At 40.8% G+C, this 20,211-nt stretch overlaps 1 protein-coding gene across 1 annotated transcript in view; it reads right to left on the reverse strand.

Moving 5' to 3' along the window:
• The window catches only part of LAMC1 (laminin subunit gamma 1), a 122,858-nt gene that overhangs the window by 12,468 nt on the left and 90,179 nt on the right, over positions 1 to 20,211 (reverse strand). The window contains exons 14-21 of the mRNA XM_029228805.1: positions 10,300 to 10,545; positions 9,650 to 9,803; positions 8,896 to 9,038; positions 7,514 to 7,692; positions 6,014 to 6,170; positions 2,568 to 2,773; positions 1,811 to 1,890; positions 136 to 273 (exon numbers count right to left, since the gene is read on the reverse strand). Coding sequence (XP_029084638.1) covers positions 136 to 273; positions 1,811 to 1,890; positions 2,568 to 2,773; positions 6,014 to 6,170; positions 7,514 to 7,692; positions 8,896 to 9,038; positions 9,650 to 9,803; positions 10,300 to 10,545 — 1,303 coding nt within the window. The remainder of the gene's footprint in view (positions 1 to 135; positions 274 to 1,810; positions 1,891 to 2,567; positions 2,774 to 6,013; positions 6,171 to 7,513; positions 7,693 to 8,895; positions 9,039 to 9,649; positions 9,804 to 10,299; positions 10,546 to 20,211) is intronic.

A 20,211-nucleotide genomic window follows, 5' to 3' on the forward strand; every position in this document is an offset into this window, starting at 1 on the left:
AAAAGCATGATTAACAAAAGAAATCTTACTGCATGAATACATGGCCTGAATTCACCGGCATTTAATTTTTCCTTGAACTGGTGTTACTTACAAGAACAACTGAAGGGCTATAAACCACTTTTAAATTACACTCACTTTCTATTAAGCTCTTCAATCTCAAATGCTGTTTGATTTTCTCCTGCCAGTGTCCTCAAAAGCAGATTATATGCCTCAGTTGATGTATCATTGGCTGCCTTTGCCACTCGTACAATGTCATCAGCTTCTTGTTTATGGCTGTATAACATAAGAGGAAAAACAAGCCATGAAACACAACCGTCTAAAAGGGAAAGAAGTAGAATTTAGGTAATGCTTACCTTATTAATATACATAAACTAATGTGGGCAGAGTTCCACAAATATTGAAAAAATCTTATAAATTTGGAATTTCGTCATCATTTCAGAGGGGCTGAGTTTATAAATAGCGTTCTGTAATCTGAGAAAATGATATTTCCCAAGGATATTAATGATATAAAATGTATAGGGGCAAATGCTTATATTTCTTAAAAATTACATTTAAATATAATTATTAAGGGTATTTATGTATGAAACTGTGGATACCAGCAAGAACTCATTTCTCTAGTCATAAACACAAATCCCAGACCTCATCTTTAATTGCCACTCTGGTTCTGTTACTGCATAGTCTTGAAACAACTTCGACTATTCAGATTTCTCACATGCAACCTAGTTACTGGCCAGGAAGAGCAACTCAACAAGGAACACGTCAACAGGGACTCCAGACAAATAACGCATTTTAGCTGGGTAAATGCTAAGGTTTTTTCAACTCTAAAATTTCATATTACATTGTCACACTGCAATACATGGCCATTCTTTTTGACATGATAAACTTTCCTTCAAAATTCATGCATGAAGTACACCACAATTAATTTCCAAGACCTAATTTTCTCGGGAGTTTTCTATAATGTTTTCAGCTGTCTTCTTTTAATCAGAAAATTCAGCTCTGAAACCATGAATGTTCTATGAGCTAAATGACAACAGTTCACACACATTTACAAAGGACAGAAAGAGAGCACATATGGTAAAGCAAGAAGCCAATGTAACTGCTCAGACATTGAGGCTAAAATTCTAACATCAGGCTTATTTAAGCACCCTGTACCTATGAGGTCTACTAGCTGTTCTGCAATGCATTCGATAAACATTTATTGAGTACCTACTATATGTCAGACATGGTTTTAAGCATTGGGACTTCAACAGTGAATAAAGCACACAAAAACACCTGCCCTCACGGAGCCTCCATTTTAGCAATTTTATTTTTTAAAAAATGTTTTCACTTGATGCCCTCTACAATTTAAAGTCTTCTTAAGAAATTACCTTACATTTAATCAGGAATGAAATGGTCTGTTTCTGATTTTCACGTGTACTATGGGTTAGTAAATGTTCTCTACTGAAACTTGAAAATTAAACATTTTTGTTGAAAATTTTAAAAATTTTAAAAATAACTAAATTCTATCGAGCTTAATTATCTATTAACTTTAAGCTTTCAAAATTAAAAATCTAAAAAATGTTACCGTTTTCCTTAGATGTGCAAATATAATTTCCCTCCAAACCATCATATTCTAATATTCAAAGTAAATATTCTAATTTCAAAGTAAAGGGAAGCAAAGAGTACATGTAGCTAATCGCATTTCAGAAACGAGAGCAAACTTTGCAAAAGTGCGTTACATGGGCAGTGTGTGTGGGGATAGAATGAAACAACGTGTGCACACCGCGATGAAAGCCGTAACTTAACCATTAAAGAGGGAGCTGGAGGTTACCGTTCAGCAAGCTTTCGTGCCTCATCCGCCAAAAGAGTCATGTTGTTTGGGTCCCCTGTAGATTCTGGCTGAGTGATTGACTAGAGAGGAAATAAACAAAGCACCAATCTCAAAGGAATGAATTATTTAAATTTAATAAAGCAAGTGTCAAAACTAAATTTTCACTAGTGTCATTTCAAGAAAGAACGTCTCTTCTTAATTTCAGAGATCTTCAGGTAACATCAGCATCCTTGATTGTGGATTATTATTTCTATTTTCAGCAGAGAATAAAGGAAGCTTAGGGACTTCCCTGGTGGCCCAGTGGTTAAGATTCCATGCTCCCAATGCAGGGGACCTGGGTGCGATCCCTGGTTAGGGAACTAGATCCTGCATACTGCCACTAAGAGCCCACACGCTGCAACTAAAAGATCCCGCGTGCGGCAGCGAAGATCCCGCGTGCGGCAGCGAAGATCCTGCGTGCTGCAACTAAGACCTGGCACAGCCAAATAAATAAATAAATATTAAAAAAAAAAAGGAAGATTAAATTGCCTAGTGCCATAGAAGGAACAGAACTAGAGAAAGGACCCAGATGTCCTTTGGTTTTAATCCAGTTTGTGATAACTATTTCATGGCAACTACGAGCAATGTGGCTTTCTTGCTCCATGTTTGAAGACAAATAAAAAGATACAAGGAGTCAATTTAGCTGAAGAAGCATTCCACTACCAGTAAAAGCCAAGGGACTCCCTCAGCCCCACCTCAGACCTTCCCAGTCACTCACCACATTGGCAATGGCAACTTTTGCTTTCTCAAGTTCTCTGGATGCGATTTCAATCAACTGCTCTGTGCTTTCTACCCGGGCACATGCTTGTTCAGCCAAGTTTCCAGTCTCTTCAATGGTATTCCGGATATTCTGTAATCGGCTAATTTGGCTGAATAAGGTGTTATTCACTCTCTGGAGGCGATCCATCAAATTTTGGTCTACATCTGCAATCACAGTGCAGAAGGAAGTCCATAAATTATCTGAAGCGGGGTTGGGGGGGCGGAACACATATCATCTCACATGAAATCTGAGGCGCTGCTTATCCTTATTCTTCCAAACATAGCATCTTTCTGACAAGTTTCCCTAAGTCCATTGGCAGAGCTGGTCAGTCTTCACTGTGCCCAGCAGTAGCACCACTGTTACATTCATCTACGGTCTCCAAGTGGGTTAACTGGAGATTAACACACTGTCTCTCTCCCACTTGACTATGAGTCCCTCATTCTTACTCAACACTGTATCCCCAGTATCACACAGTGATTGGCAAAGAGAAGACACTCAAAAAATGTCTGCTGAAGGAAAGATTTTGATATTCTAGCACATGCAAGATTGAATCATAAAAATACAATGTTGTTAAAAGTACTACCAGCCCTGAGAGCTGGGCATTTTTCTAAACTAGGAAAAAACTCGGTTCAAAACTGATGTTGAGGGACTTCCCTGGTGGCGCAGTGGTTAAGAATCTGCCTGCTAAGGCAGGGAACACGGGTTCGAGCACAGGTCCAGGAAGATCCCACATGCCGCGGACTAAGCCCGTGCACCACAACTACTGAACCTGCGCCCTAGAGTCCGTGAGCCACAACTACTGAGCCCACATGCCACAACTACTGAAGCCCGCATGCCTAGAGCCCGTGCTCCACAACAAGAGAAGCCACTGCAATGAGAAGCCCGTGCACGGCAACAAAGAGTAGCCCCTGCTCGCCGCAACTAGAGAAAGCCCATTCGCAGCAGCGAAGACCCAACACAGCCAAAAATAAATAAATAACATAAATAATAATTCTTTCTGGAAAAAAAAAACCTGATGTTGAAATATGGCACGTTAAAATTATTTTGTATTTTAAACTAAATAGACTCTTGCTGCCACCTCCCACTGCCTGGCACATCCATGTAATTTCTTTTAAATTGATCTCTGCTTTTGAAAAGTTCTTCAAATTGTTCTCTATTAATTATGCACATTCAATTTAAACCTCATACCTGTGTCCTAATCAATCAATCAATATAAGCCCATGCAAACATAATTCTGACGTTATTACAATTCTCACATGTCATGAAGTTATATTATAATATACAGGAACCATTAAGTCAATCCTATTCAAAATTGACCAGTTCTTATTTCTGCATGGTGTTAGTGCTGGCATCTAAATTTTCCAAGGAATGTAAAAGAGATGAGAAGTCAAAGTTAAGATCAACAAAGATGAATACAGGTTTGGAAAAATAGCAACTTACAAGCAGGGCCACCCAATCAATACACATGCAAAGCTGGTGGCCTGCAAAACATCTCATCCAACTATACAAAATGGCCCTGCGTGGATGATTACTTAAAACAATTCCTTGATAATCCAAAGATTTTTAAGAAAATGCAAAATATAAAAACAAGCTGAAATCATAGAAAATCATTCAGATTTAGGAAGCGTAAGCATTGGCTTCATTGGCTAATGAAGTTATAGAAGCCCCTTCCCTTTAGAACTTCAAAAAGGTAACAGATACCGATCTCTCTGGCCAGTTCTTTACAGAAACAATAGTATCCCAAAAACGGAACAAATAACCTAAGTGGATCACTTCAAAGCCCTCTAATTCCGAGTGTCCAATTGCAAGACCTAATTGCACCACATAATCTCCCTTCAAACTGCAGAATAAACACAAGTTTAACTACAAATGAACACTTAGGGAGAGTCTGAAAGGGTAAATCATTTTGAAGATATTTTTATTCTTGGCTAGTTTGAACCTAAGTAGGAAAGGTCAGCCAGGAACTCCATGAATCAGGATTTAGTGGGAGTGGATTTTAACTCCAGCCTCACTGTGGTGCTCCCAAAGCTACCAGAAGCAGCCCGTTATGCTCCCCACCTTGCAGGTGGCTCAAGGGAAGGTATGGTGGCCATGGCTCCTATCAGAGCTTCTGTCCCACAGAACCACCGGCTTGGGCAGAGGAAAGTACGTAGCCATTGTGGCCCAAAAGAGCCAGATGTAACTGGGGCTGCACCAAGGTGTGGAGTCTGGATGAGTGGCAGTGCTGGCTGACCTCCCCTCCCTGCCCCGTGACCATGCCCATGTGCTGGTGCTGCTGGCACCAGAGCTGCCTGCCACACCCCACCTCTCAGGCTGACTGACTGGCACCTAAGAATGATCACCCCACGTTCAGTTCTTCAACGGATATGGCAGGACAGATGCCAATTTGCTGTTACAAGAGAATACATTAATGAAAAAAAACCTGTGTCCAAATTTGAAAATGAACAGCCTAAAAAAACCACCATTGTTTATACAGAACAGGAAACATATAAATTCTTCTTAATCTATGTTTAAGACTTAAAATGTAACGACTGAAACAAAACACATAAGTTTTTGACCTCTCACTTTATTTTTCCATTTCTAAAAATTTACCTCATAGAACAATTTTTGGACTGTCCTAATAAAAATTAAACAAACTGGCCCAAACCAGATACATCCAATTTCTTCCTTCTCTACTTCAGTAATTTTATAAAATCTTAGGGACATTTACAACAAGAAATAAGCAATGTATTTAGCTTTTGTTGACCCGTACTCTGACAAGAGGACTTCTCTAACTCCAGATGGAAACATCAATAGGGAAGTTGATCACTGTGGTCCTGGGTGTATCAACATTAATGCACAGTTACTATGAGTATCTGATGAGCATATGTGTCTCAGTGATGGAAAACTCCAAAACAAAGTGACTTCAGCCCAGTGGTGAGCACCTTGATAGAAGGATTCATAAAATGCTTGGATTTTAACATCTAACAGTTTTTGATGTGTTGGGAGAACTATTTCTGCTTAGTGTATCTTAAAACATTGACAGGTTCTTTTCTACATGTTTAAAAAATAAAATAATTCATATTCTAAACAGAGTTTAAAAATTGATGGGCTTCCCTGGTGGCGCAGTGGTTGAGAGTCCGCCTGCCGATGCAGGGGACATGGGTTCGTGCCCCGGATTGGGAAGATCCCACGTGCCGCGGAGCGGCTAGGCCCGTGAGCCATGGCCGCTGAGCCTGTGCGTCCGGAGCCTGTGCTCCGCAACGGGAGAGGCCACAACAGTGAGAGGCCCACATACCGCAAAAAAAAAAAAAAAAAAATTGATTAAGAATTTTATAAAACCATACTACTTAACCTTGCATTAGGAGCTACATCTAAAGACGGACCATCTTATAGAAATCACCCACTTGTTTAATCGTGTGTACCTTTGACATCCTGGGCCTCACGAAGGAGGTCAGTCACCTCTCTCTCTGCTTCCTTTAGTCTATGCTCAAAGGCTTGATCCGTCACCATCTCATCCCCAGTTCCAAGGTTTGCAATGAGATTCTCTAATTCCTGGAGTTTTGCTCGATGATCAGCAACCTAAGCACAATGGAGGAAGAAAAGGGAAAGGTAGGGTGTACAGACATTCCTGAAGAACTCGACTGTACTTCCTGTAGGAACAATAATCAAAGGGGGTACTCTAGAACAGGGGTGCCCAACCCCCAGGCTGTAGACCGGCAGCAGTCCACGGCCTGCTCGGAACCGGGCCACACAGCAAGAGGCGAGTAGCGAGCGGGCGAGCGAGCAAAGCTTCATCTGCTGCCCTGCATCGCTCTCCACGGCCCGCATTACCACCTGCACCATCACCGCCCCCCAAACACCCTGTCCACGGAAAAACTGTCTTCCACGAAACCGGTCCCTGGTGCCAAAAAGGTTGGGGACCGCTGCTCTATAAATATGAAGGTCTATACACTCCATTTATGTATACTTTTAAGTAGATAACATGGGTAGTTTTTCCTCATTTCTCTGGCTTCAAAAGAAAATCTGGTTGATTCCTTTGACGTTAAACTCTACATGCTGATGATTCTCCAGTTCCGACCTCTCCCTTGTGTTTGAGATTACCTATCTGATACCCCCACTTGGCTCTCTGATACGTATTCTCAACCTAATATCCAAAATTCTACCCTTGATTCTTTCTCTTAAATATGTATTCTCTGAGTCATCGCCATCTCAGTAAGTAATGCCTACAACTACCTTAAGCAAAAAACCCAAGATCCAGCCTTGATTCTTCTCTTTCCCTAACCTCTCTCATACCCTGCCCTGCCGAACACACATATAATATTTATCCAATTCAATCTAGGCTTCCCCTTTTGCCCCACACCTAACCATCAATCTTCACACAGCAGAGTGCTGTTCTTAAAATATAAACTGGATTTCCCAGCTTAAAACTCATTAGTGCATTCCCACTGGATTTGGAATAAAATCTGAATTCCTTACTCTAGTCAACATGGTGCAACGTAAGCTGTCTCTACCAACCTTTCCAGTCTTATCACAAACCACTCCCTCCTCACTCAGCAGGCTCCAGACACCCTCCAGCTTTGAGGCCTTTGTACCCCACGTTCCCTCTGCCCGGAACAGCCTACCCACCACTTCTCCTTTGGTTTGCTCTTTCTTATCCTTAAGATCGCACCTTAAGTGAGTTTCCACAGACGCTCTATATAAAGTAGTTCTCCCCAGTTATTCTCTGTTTGTATTCTTTCTTGCACTTATCTCAGTTAGTATTTCTTTAATTTTTATTATTTGTCTCCCAACTGGAACTTGAGTCTTTGAGAACAGGGACTGTGTCTATTTTGTTCACCATTTTTTCTCTAGAGCTTAGAGCATAGGAAGTGCCCATTCAACGTCTGCTGAATGAATGAACGCATGCACTGTTGACAGCTGACCTTATCCTTTACCAGCCGGTAACAAGCTGGACATTCCTGGCAGCCAGGCCAAGACCGATTGTAGAAATAGTTCTCTTCACACTGGTCACAGCGATTCCCCACAAAGCCTTCTTTGCATTCACAGAGACCATCATCTTTGCACTGGAGGGAAAGAGACCCCTCAGGATGACAGTCACAGGCTGCAGAATAAAGGGAAAAGGGTACATAATAAGGAAAAAAAGGAAGAGTGCATCTTCTTTTAACTCACATTGATATCAATAAGCCAGCTGTATTATCATTATAATTAGATGCTTTGTGAAAAACAGGCTGATTTAGGAGAATTTAAATGGTTAAGCCTGCTTAGCAGAGAAGCCAGACATTTTTAAAACAAGAGTAAATTTTAGAGTGCGCATCTTTTGGAGGGGGCACATTTCATGTGACTGAATAATTATAGAAATTAGTCTATTATAGAAAGTGCCCTTTTTGTGCACTGCGAGAATTTATCTCTACCTTCATCTCTCCACTGCTTCTCTCTCACTAAGGAACTAGAAAACCCAAATGCTAATGTTTATTTTCCATTATTTTATAGTTTGTTTACTCATTTTGTTCTCTGGACGGAGTCAATGACTTATGCTACATTCCACAGGAGAAATGAAGGAATTCAGAAAGCAAAAACCCAAACTGTTCCACGGCCTAATTCCAAGCAAGTGTTTATGCCAAGGAGCAGCAGATGTGGACATGTAACCGCACCAAAAGGGCCCCAAGGGTGGGAAGCAACTGAGCCAGTAAGTCAACAAACACGTTTGAGCAGAATCCCTCACTGTTTCATTTTCTGTGCTAAGGTGATCAATTAAAAAGTTTCATTAAGCATGGGGAAGGCTCGGTAACCAAAGGGTAATCATCTGTAAAAATTAAAGACTAGAAAAAGGAAGAATCAGAAACACTGTAAAAAAAAAAAAAAGACATAAATAAGGTAGTTGCAAAGAAACTAGAGAGGCTTTCGGTCCTCTGAGTTTTAAGAAATGGATAATATTTCTTGAATAAAGCATCTGTGACGGGCTTTCCTGGTGGCGCAGTGGTTGAGAGTCCGCCTGCCAATGCAGGGGATGCGGGTTCGTGCCCCAGTCCAGGAAGATCCCACATGCCGCGGAGCGGCTGGGCCCGTGAGCCATGGCCGCTGAGCCTGCGCGTCCGGAGCCTGTGCTCCACAACGGGAGAGGCCACAGCAGCGAGAGGCCCGCGTACCGCAAAAAAAAAAAAAAAAAAAAAAAAAAAAGCATCTGTGATGATCTGGGCACAGCGCTGACTGTGAGCCGTGTGGCTACACTGAGGCTGTCAAAGTCCTTTCTGGACTAACAGTTCTAACTGGAATGAGACGAGACTTTGCCACCAACGCCCCTTACGTTTACAGCCTTCAGGTCCAAACCCAAAGTGGTTGACCTCGCAGTGCTCGCAGTGCTGACCGGTGATGCCAGGCTGGCACTCACACTGGCCAGTGTGGATGTCACACTGTCCATTGGTGGAACCCAAAGCATGGCAGTCACACCTGAAAATGAACACATGACATTTCTCAGGTAAGAAAATCAGACTTTAAGCAAACCTTTCTTTTTTGTTCCTTTCAGCATAGGACTGATGTAATTTGTATTAGAAAACAGAATGTTAAGGGCTATTATGACAGATGTTAAGGGTTATTAAAACCTGAGGTTCAAGTAATTTTCATGAGTTCTATTCAGAACTTCTTTTTCTAGCCTAACCCACACAAATACTTTTATTTCACTACTGAAACTACTACCCATGGCTCTCCAATCTGGCACCACATGGGCGCTGAATAGGAGGTTTGAAAACAGGAATTCCCAGGCAACTGCAACCCTTGAAGGTCTGATTCTAAGCATCTCAGAAAGGACCATATAATTTGTATTGTTAAAAAAATGTTGCTCGGGTGACACTGACACAGCTGGGGCCACTGCATTCCACTCTTTTCTCTCATTACTTAATTACAGCTCTCCAGTATTGCCTCGAAAGGGTGCCTTGCCTATTTTAGGCACTCCAATAATTCCTGAACAAAGCCAAGCCAACTATGAACCATAACTTATAAAAATTCATCTCTGACAATAAAAAAGCAAAGGTCACTTGAACCAAAGGCAGCCGCCATCTTACCTCTCACAGCCCTGCCCGCTCTGCAGGTTGTAGAATCCAGGGTCACAAGCTCCACAGTCCCGGCCGGTCACATGAGGCAGACACTCACACTGCCCGGTCACAGGGTTACAGCTGCTCTGCTGCTTCACGGTCCCGTAGGGGTTGCAGTCGCAGGCTAAGGCAGGAAGACAGAGACAGCAAGAGATGCAGATCATCTGAGAGAAATACTAAAGTATAAACAACACAAATAGATTCTTTAGATTTGAGTTATCCAGTACAGTAGCCACTGGTCACCAGTGGCTACTGAGTACTTGAAACGTGGCTGGTCTGAATTGAGATGTACTGTCAGTGTGAAACACACACTGGACTTCGGAGACTTGGTGTGGAAAAGAACATACATCGCAAAAATTTTTTACTGATTACTTGTTGAGATGATAATACATTAGATAGGTTAGGTTAAATAAAATATAGTGTTAAAATTAATTTCACCCGTTTCTCTTTACTGTACTGTGTCTACTAGAGAAATTTAAATTACATAAGTGGTTTGCACTATATTTCTATTGAGCAGTGCTGCATTCGACCAAACAACTGTAAATATTTAAAGAGACCGTGCAATGATTCTCAGAACGAATGAATATAACTGTGACAGAATCTGGCCGATGGCCGATTACCTTTGCACTTGTCTGCTGGATTGGGAGCCAGGGGATTTCCAAAAAATCCGTCCTTGCACCGGTCACAGTAGAAGCCAGCCGTGTTATAGATGCACTTCAGGCATTCTCCTGTCAAGCGATTGCAATTTCCAACTGCATTGGGATCGATGTTGTCATTGCACTGGCACAGGCGACAAAGCCTCACAGGGCCGTTTCTACCCAGAGGGTCTCCAAAATAGCCGTCATCACAGAGCTCACATCTTTTACCTACGCATGAGACAATCTGATGTTATGAAAGAAAAGGCCTTAGGTGTTTCTAGTGCTACTGGTTACAAACAGTCTGGAGTAAACATCAGATGCAAGGCAACATGGGGCAGTGGACATGGCACCAGCCTAGGAGAGCAGAGGACCTGGGCTGCAGTCCTGGCATGGTGAGTGACCTTGGACACATCTCCATTTCCTTATTAGAAAGATAGCACCTGTTTTGCCTCCTTTGCGTCAGTTGTTTTGAGGATTAACTGAAATCATGCACTAGGAGTGCTCTGTAAATGAGTCCAGCTCAGGTTTATTAACCTTTCCAGTCCCAAGGGCTGGTACATTCATCTATGTTTGTTTTTTCCGATAATACTGAGAAAAATGAAAGATGACTCTTGATACCATACATTTCTTATACCACAGGGTGGGCAGGATCATTCTCTTAAAAAATAAACGGCATGTGCTAATCCTTGTTTGAGCAGTGTCAGCTGGCACAGGAGAGAATTTGGAGGTCATCATTTGCCACTTGCTTCTATTACAACTAAGGGAACAGCCAGGCTGAGAAACTTGCCCACAACCGCACAGCTGATAGTAAAAGAGACAGAGGTAGAATTCAGGGCTCTTTCCACTGTATTAAACTCACTGCTCCTCCTCCTTCTTTTTCCACTTCCCCACTATTATTAGCTCAAGTTGTGTTCTTGGTATCTTTGTAGCCAACTGGGCCTGAATTACCTAAACTTTTTGGAGAAACAGAGGTTTCTTCATTTACTCATCCCACAAATACTAACTGAGCATCTACAGACACTGCTCTAGGTTATCAGGGTGATGTGGTGAACAGGGTGGATGAGGTCTCTGCTCTCACAAAGCTTATGCAGCAACTGAGGGAGACCAGTTCACAGACATATAAATAAACAAGATCACTTCAGAGAGCGACACACATAAAAAAGTTAAACAAAACAGAAACCGTGACAGAGAGACAGGGTGAGGGCGACTTTATATTGGGTGGTTAGAGAAAAGCCTCTGTAAGAGGAGACATTTGGGATGACAATGGAAAGACACAAGAAACAAACCATGATAATATCCAAGAGAAGAATGTTCCAGAAAAGCAAGATGAGCTTGTGGAAGCAGTAAGAGACAACCATGTAGGTCACAGTAAGGAAAATGGGTTTAAAGTACAGTGAGATGCTATTAGGGTTTTTTTTAAGTGATGAGATCTGATTTACATTTAAAAAGTATTATTCTGGCTGCTCTATGGAGAATGGGTTGTAGGAGAGCAGAGTGAAGCACGGAGACAAATTAGGAGGCTATTTCAGGTGAGAGATGACAGCGGAGTAGACCAGGGTGGTGGCGGTGAAAGTGGTGAAGAGTGCTCAGATTTGAGAGCCAGCAACACCTGCTGACTGACTGCTCCTAGGAAATGAGAGACAGAAGAATCAAGGACAAGCCTCGGATTTTTAGCTTAAGCAACTAGGTAGATGGTAGTGTTTTTACTGAGATGAACAAGACTGGGGAAGGAACAGGTTAGGGTTGGAGAAAATCAAAGATCTAGCTTGAATTTGCTTAAATTTGACATTCCTTTAGCCATCTGATTCAAGATCACACCAGAAAATATTTGGCACATTCAAACTAGTGAGACTTGAGGAGAGACATTCACAGAAAAACAGACAGGATGAAAGGGCTAGGTACCAGATGAAGGAACAAGATAAAACCCCAGAAAAACAATAAATGAAATGGAGATAGGCAACCTTCCAGAAAAAGAATTCAGAATAATGATAGTGAAGATGATCCAGGACCTCGGAAAAAGAATGGAGGCAAAGATTGAGAAGATGCAAGAAATGTTTAACAAAAATCTAGAATTAAAGAACAAACAAACAGAGATGAACAATAACTGAAATGAAAAATACACTAGAAGGAATCAATAGCAGAATAACTGAGGCAGAAGAACGGATAAGTGACCTGGAAGACAGAATGGTGGAATTCACTGCTGCGGAACAGAATAAAGAAAAAAGAATGAAAAGAAATGAAGACAGCTTAAGAGACCTCTGGGACAACATTAAGCGCAACAACATTCGCATTATAGGGGTCCCAGAAGGAGAAGAAAGAGAGAGAAAGGACCAGAGAAAGTACTTGAAGAGATTATAGTCAAAAACTTCCCTAACATGGGAAAGGAAATAGCCACCCAAGTCCAGGAAGTGCAGAGAGTCCCACACAGGATAAACCCAAGGAGAAACACACCGAGACACATAGTAATCAAATTGGCAAAAATTAAAGACAAAGAAAAATTATTGAAAGCAGCAAGGGAAAAACGACGAATACCATACAAGGGAACTCCCATAAGGTTAACATTAACAGCTGATTTCTCAGCAGAAACTCTACAAGCCAGAAGGGAGTGGCATGATATACTTAAAACTGATGAAAGGGAAGAACTTACAACCAAGATTACTGTACCCGGCAAGGATCTCATTCAGATTCGATGGAGAAATCAAAAGCTTTACAAACAAGCAAAAGCTAAGAGGATTCAGAACCACCAAACCAGCTCTACAACAAACGCGACAGGAAGTGCTCTAAGTGGGAAACACAAGAGAAGAAAAGGACCTACAAAAACAAACCCCCCAAAATTAAGAAAACGGTAATAGGAACATACATATTGATAATTACCTTAAATGTGAATGGATTAAATGTTCCAACCAAAAGACACAGGCTCGCTGAATGGATACAAAAGCAAGACCCATCTATATGCTGTCTACAAGAGACCCACTTCAGACCTAGGGACACATACAGAATGAAAGTGAGGGGATGGAAAAAGATATTCCATGCAAATGGAAATCAAAAGAAAGCTGGAATAGCAATACTCATATCAGATAAAATAGACATTAAAATAAAGAATGTTACAAGAGACAAGGAAGGACACTACGTAATGATCAAGGGATCAATCCAAGAAGAAGATATAACAATTATAAATATATATGCACCCAACATAGGAGCACCTCAATACATAAGGCAAGTGCTAACAGCTCTAAAAGAGAAAATCGACAGTAACACAATAATAGTGGGGGACCTTAACACCTCACTTACACCAATGGACAGATCATCCAAACAGAAAATAAGGAAACACAAGCTTTAAATGACACAACAGACCAGACAGATTTACTTGATATTTATAGGACATTCCATCCAAAAACAGCAGATTACACTTTCTTCTCAAGTGCGCATGGAACATTCTCCAGGATAGGTCACATCTTGGGTCACAAATCAAGCCTCAGTAAATTTAAGAAAATTGAAATCATATCAAGCATCTTTTCTGACCACAATGCTATGACATTAGAAATGAATTACAGGGAAAAAAAAAGTAAAAAACACAAACACATGGAGGCTAACAATACTTTACTAAATAACCAAGAGATCACTAAAGAAATCAAAGAAGAAATCAAAAAATACCTAGAGACAAATGACAATGAAAACACGACAATCCAAAGCCTATGGGATGCAGCAAAAGCAGTTCTAAGAGGGAAGTTTATAGCTATACAAGCCTACCTCAAGGAACAAGAAAAATCTCAAATAAACAATCTAACCTTACACCTAAAGGAACTAGAGAAAGAAGAACAAACAAAACCCAAAGTTAGCAGAAGGAAAGAAATCATAAAGATCAGAGCAGAAATAAATGAAATAGAAACAAAGAAAACAAGAGCAAAGATCAATCAAACTAAAAGCTGGTTCTTTGAGAAGATAAACAAAATTGATAAACCTTTAGCCAGACTCATCAAGAAAAAAAGGGAGAGGACTCAAATCAATAAAATGAAAAAGGAGAAGTTACAACAGACACTGCAGAAATACAAAGCATCCTAAGAGACTACTTCAAGCAACTCTATGCCAATAAAATGGACAACCTGGAAGAAATGGACAAATTCTTAGAAAGGTATAACCTTCCAAGACTGAACCAGGAAGAAACAGAAAATAAGAACAGACCAATCACAAGTAATGAAATTGAAACTGTGATTAAAAATCTTACAACAAACAAAAGCCCAGGACCAGATGGCTTCAAAGGTGAATTCTATCAAACATTTAGAGAAGAGCTAACATGCATCCTTCTCAAACTCTTCAAAAAATTGAAGAGGAAGGAACACTCCCAAACTCATTCTATGAGGCCACCATCACCCTGATACCAAAACCAGACAAAGATACTAGAAAAAAAGAAAATTACAGACGAATATCACTGATGAATATAGATGCAAAAATCCTGAACAAAATACTAGCAAACAGAATCCAACAATACATTAAAAGGATCATATACCATGGTCAAGTGGGATTTATCCCAGAGGTGCAAGGATTCTTCAGTATATGCAAATCAATCAATGTGATACACCATATTAACAAATTGAAGAATAAAAACCCTATGATCATCTCAACAGATGCAGAAAAAGCTTTTGACAAAATTCAACACCCATTTATGATAAAAACTCTCCAGAACGTGGGCACAGAGGGAACCTGCTTCAACATAATAAAGGCGATATATGACAAACCCACAGCAAACATCATTCTCAATGGTGAAAAACTGAAAGCATTTCCTCTAAGATCAGGAACAAGACAAGGATGTTCACTCTCACCACTATTATTCAACATAATTTTGGAAGTCCTAGCCACGGTAATCAGAGAAGAAAAAGAAATAAATTGGAAAAGAAGAAGTAAAACTGTCACTGTCTGCAGATGACATGATACTATACATAGAGAATCCTAAAGATGCCACCAGAAAACCACTAGAGCTAATCAATGAATTTGGTAAAGTTGCAGGATACAAAATTAATGCTCAGAAATTGCTTGAATTCCTATACACTAATGATGAAAAATCTGAAAGAGAAATTAAGAAAACACTCCCATTTACCACTGCAACAAAAAGAATAAAATACCTAGGAATAAACCTACCTAGGGAGACAAGAGACCTGTATGCAGAAAACTATAAGACACTGATGAAAGAAATTAAACATGATACCAACAGATGGAGAGATATATACCATGCTCTTGGACTGGAAAAATCAATATTGTGAAAATGACTATACTACCCAAAGCAATCTACAGATTCAATGCAATCCCTATCAAATTACCAATGTCATTTTTTACAGAACAAAAAATCTTAAAATTTGTATGGAGACACAAAAGACCCTGAATAGCCAAAGCGGTCTTGAGGGAAAAAAACAGAGCTGGAGGAATCAGGCTCCCTGACTTCAGACTATACTACAAAGCTCCAGTAATCAAGACAATATGGTACTGGCCAAAAACAGAAATATAGATCAATGGAACAGGATAGAAAGCCCAGAGATACACCCACACATCTATGGTCAACTAATCTATGACAAGGGAGGCAAGGATATACAGTGGAGAAAAGACAGTCTCTTCAATAAGTGGTGCTGGGAAAACCAGACAGCTACATGTAAAAGAATGAAATTAGAACACTCCCTAACACCATACACAAAAATAAACTCAAAATGGATTCGAGGCCTAAATGTAAGACCGGGCACTATAAAACTCTTAGAGGAAAACATAGGAAGAACATTCTTTGACATAAATCATAGCAAGATCTTTTTTGACCCACCTCCTAGAGTAATGGAAATAAAAAAAAATAAACACAAAAATAAACAAATAGGACCCAATGAAACTTAAAAGCTTTTGCACAGCAAAGGAAACGATAAACAAGATGAAAAAACAATCCTCAGAATGGGAGAAAATATTTGCAAATGAATCATCGGACAAAGGATTAATCTCCAAAATATATAAACAGCTCATGCAGCTCAGTATTAAAAAAACAAACAACCCAATCCAAAAATAGGCAGAGGACCTAAATAGACATTTCTCCATAGAAGACATACAGATGGCCAAGAAGCACAAGAAAAGCTGTTCAACATCACTAATTATTAGAGAAATGCAAATCAAAACTACAATGAGGTATCACCTCACACCAGTCAGAATGGGCATCATCAGAAAATCTACAAACAACAAATGCTAGAGAGGGTGTGGAGAAAACGGAACCCTCTTGCACTGTTGGTGGGAATGTAAATTGATACAGTCACTATGGAGAACAGTATGGAGGTTCCTTAAAAAACTAAAAATAAAACTACCATATGACCCAGCAATCCCACTACCATGCATATACCCAGAGAAAACCATAATTCAAAAAGACACATGCGGGGGCTTCCCTGGTGGCACAGTGGTTGAGAGTCCGCCTGCCGATACAGGGGACACAGGTTCGTGCCCCGGTCCGGGAATATCCCACGTGCCGCAGAGTGGCTAGGCCCGTGAGCCATGGCCGCTGAGCCTGGGCGTCCGGAGCCTGTGCTCCACAACGGGAGAGGCCACAACAGTGAGAGGCCCGCGTACCGCAAAAAAAAAACAAAACAAAGACACATGCACCCCAATGTTCACTGCAGCACTATTTACAATAGCCAGGTCATGGAAGCAACCTAAATGCCCATCGACAGACGAATGGATAAAGAAGATGTGGGACATATATACAATGGAATATTACTCAGCCATAAAAAGGAACGAAATTGGGTCATTTGTAGAGACGTGGATGCATCTAGAGACTGTCATACAGAGTGAAGGAAGTCAGGAAGAGAAAAACAAATATCATATATTAACGCATATACGTGGAACCTAGAAAATGATACAGATGATCTGGTTTGCAGAGCAGAAGTTGAGACACAGATGTAGAGAACAAACGTATGGACACCAAGGGGGGAAAGCGGTGGGGGTGGTGGGGGTGGTGGTGGTGGTGTGATGAATTGGGAGATTAGGACTGACATGTATACACTGATATGTATAAAATGGATGACTAATAAGAAAATAAATAAATAAACATAAACAAAAAAACAGAAAAATAAAATTGAAAATTATGTCCCTATTAATATTTAGTTTAATTTCCTTATATCAAACTATTCTTTTTTGAGAAACGGTAGGGAACTCTGACTAAAATGTTTATATACAGCACCATCCTATGCAGTGTCACACACTGCAGAGCATTTTTTCAAGAATAATTTTCCAGTGATTAAAAATTCATGGGATATTAGTATATTAGAACATGATAAAAATGGCATTTCAAAACATCAAAGAAAAGACAGATAATTAAAAAAAAAAAAAAAGACCTGAGGAGAGTTAATAAAATATACTATCCATAGAAGGAAGGGGATAGTGTTGAGAAACCACAAGTAGAGCATAGCACCTGCGATAGTAACTGCAGGGCTCCAGAACCTTGGCCTCAGAGGGTGGGTGGAGGGAGCAGTTACCAGAACCTAATAGTTTCTAACTTTCTTAAAAAGGGCTGTTAGGAGAAGGTCACCTGCCAAGAGCTGGTAACTTTGATTAAGGTCACCAAACCACAAGGACCCTACAGAGAGGGGGCCTTGGAATACATACTCTGCCCTCACTCTCCTTCCTCTCTCTCTCTGATCTCCTATGTGCTTCCCACCACCTGCACTCAAATGGAGATGGCCATGTGATGTAGTACATGCAGGTCTCATCAGGGTGGAGAAGGATAAAGAATGGATATGGAGGGGCAGATGGAAGGCTTCCAGCCCACCATCCAAGTGGAGACAGCAAGAAGGTAGCTGGTACTCAAGAGAGCGAGGTCAGGGCTGAAGACATGGATTTTGCAGTTGTAGGCACAGAGGGGCTTTTGAGGCCTAAAGATGAGATCTGTTCACCTAAGGAGAGAATACAGATAAAGCTGACATGAAAGCCCTAGGTTGAGAAACAGAAGTGATCAAAGGAGATCCAAGAGAAGAGAAGTAGAAGAAAACCAAGGTGAGGGAAGTGTCACAAAAAGCAACAGGAGGAAACGTGTGGAGCAAAGTGAGTAGTGAACAGTGTCCAGTGCTGCTGAGAGACCAGGTCAGATAAGGACTGAAAAGTGACCACTGCATCTGGCAAACAGAGACCACTGATGAGGTAACAGAAAATGTGGCTGGGGGAGGAGGAGGACACGAAGAAACAGGATGTTAAGACAGGACAGGAAGCTAGGGGCCCTTCTTGCCTCTGAGGCAAATATTCCATAGTTTCCAGACCCACACCCAAGATCCTTCTCCAGATTGGGATTAAGACAACATTTCAGTTCTGCTTTTTCATCAGGTAGTTTAGCTAGTCTAGATACGATCCATATTTAAAATGTCTTAAAACCTGTTCTGAATAAAACTCAATTAAAAAATCTGCTAGAAAACTTAAAACAGAGCTACATGATAGCCCATGAAAAGCTCTCATTGCAAAATATCTTCCACAGCTACAGCTAGTCTACCCCTCTGTCTCAGAGTCTAGGATGTAGGTTCAAGTCCAGGCTGTACTACTTATATGACTTCGGGCAAATTACAGACTTCTCTTAGTCTTGGTTTTCCTTATTATCCCTCCCACACTGGGAGTGGTGTTTTCCTTTCTTCTCCTTTAGCACTCTTGTGTGTGTTCCTTTATCTGAACTAACCACACTGTATTAAAATGATCTGTGCTTTGCTCCACACTTTTAGACCCTGAAGATTAGGGACCCTCCTTTATTCATCTTCATGTTCCAAAGCCATGCACTCAAAAAATTTTGTTGAAAAAATGATTATTATTTTTAATTTACCTAAAAAGGCTGCTTAAAGTATTAAATTAAATGCAGAAGCATTTCACACATGAATATTTCAGTGACTATCAGCAGTTATTCATATTCTTCAACAATTTTCTAAATGAGGAACATCTTACTTTGTATCTGCAACCTCTATTCATTTATTCAATAAATACTTGCATTCATTCAACAAACACATGTGCCAAACACTATTCTGGGTGTTAGGGACACAAAAGTGAACTAAACAGACAAAAGTTCCTGCTCTCAAGGAGCTTAAACTGGAGGTGGAGGGGGAAGATAGGTAATCAACAAATGAATACACATAAAAATATCAAGTGGCTAAAAAGTGCTATGAAAAGAAGTAAAGCAGGATATAGGAAAATAAAGAGTGATGGCATTGGACTTCCCTGGTGGCTCAGTGGTTAAGAATCCACCTGCCAATGCAGGGGACACGGGTTCGATCCCTGGTCTGGGAAGATCCCACATGCTACGGAGCAACTAAGCCCGTGCACCGCAACTACTGAGCCTGCACGCTAGAGCCCGCGAGCCACAACTACTGAAGCCCACGCGCCCTTAGAGCCCACATGCTTCAACTACTGAAGCCCGCGCACCTAGAGCCCGTGCTCTGCAACAAGAGAAGCCACCGCAATGAGAAGCCTGCGCGCCGCAACTAGAGAAAGCCTGCACGCAGTGAAGACACAACACAGGTGAAAAAAAAAAAAAAAAAAAGACTGATGGCATTATTTTTCACAGGGTCTGTGCTGTTTTCATGCAGACTTCTACATCTTAATTAACATCCTCAAGAACTGCTATAGATCATTTCCTTCAATCCAGGTGATAACTAACGAAACAAATACAGCTGACCCTTGAACAATGCGGGGGTGGACTGATCCATCTGCACAGTCAGAAATCCTTATACAACTTATAGTCAGCCAGCCCCCACCTTCTGCGGCTCCTCTGAATTTGCAATTCCACATCCATGGATTCAACCAACTGTGGATTGTAGTACTGTAGTATTTACTATTGAAAAAATCTCATACAAGTGGACCCATTCAGTTCAAACCTGTGTTGTTCAAGGGTCAACTGTATATTTCACA

Source organism: Monodon monoceros, unplaced genomic scaffold, assembly GCF_005190385.1.
Source record: "Monodon monoceros isolate NGI ecotype Baffin Bay Population unplaced genomic scaffold, NGI_Narwhal_1 Super_Scaffold_18, whole genome shotgun sequence".
Classification (NCBI taxonomy): domain Eukaryota; kingdom Metazoa; phylum Chordata; class Mammalia; order Artiodactyla; family Monodontidae; genus Monodon; species Monodon monoceros.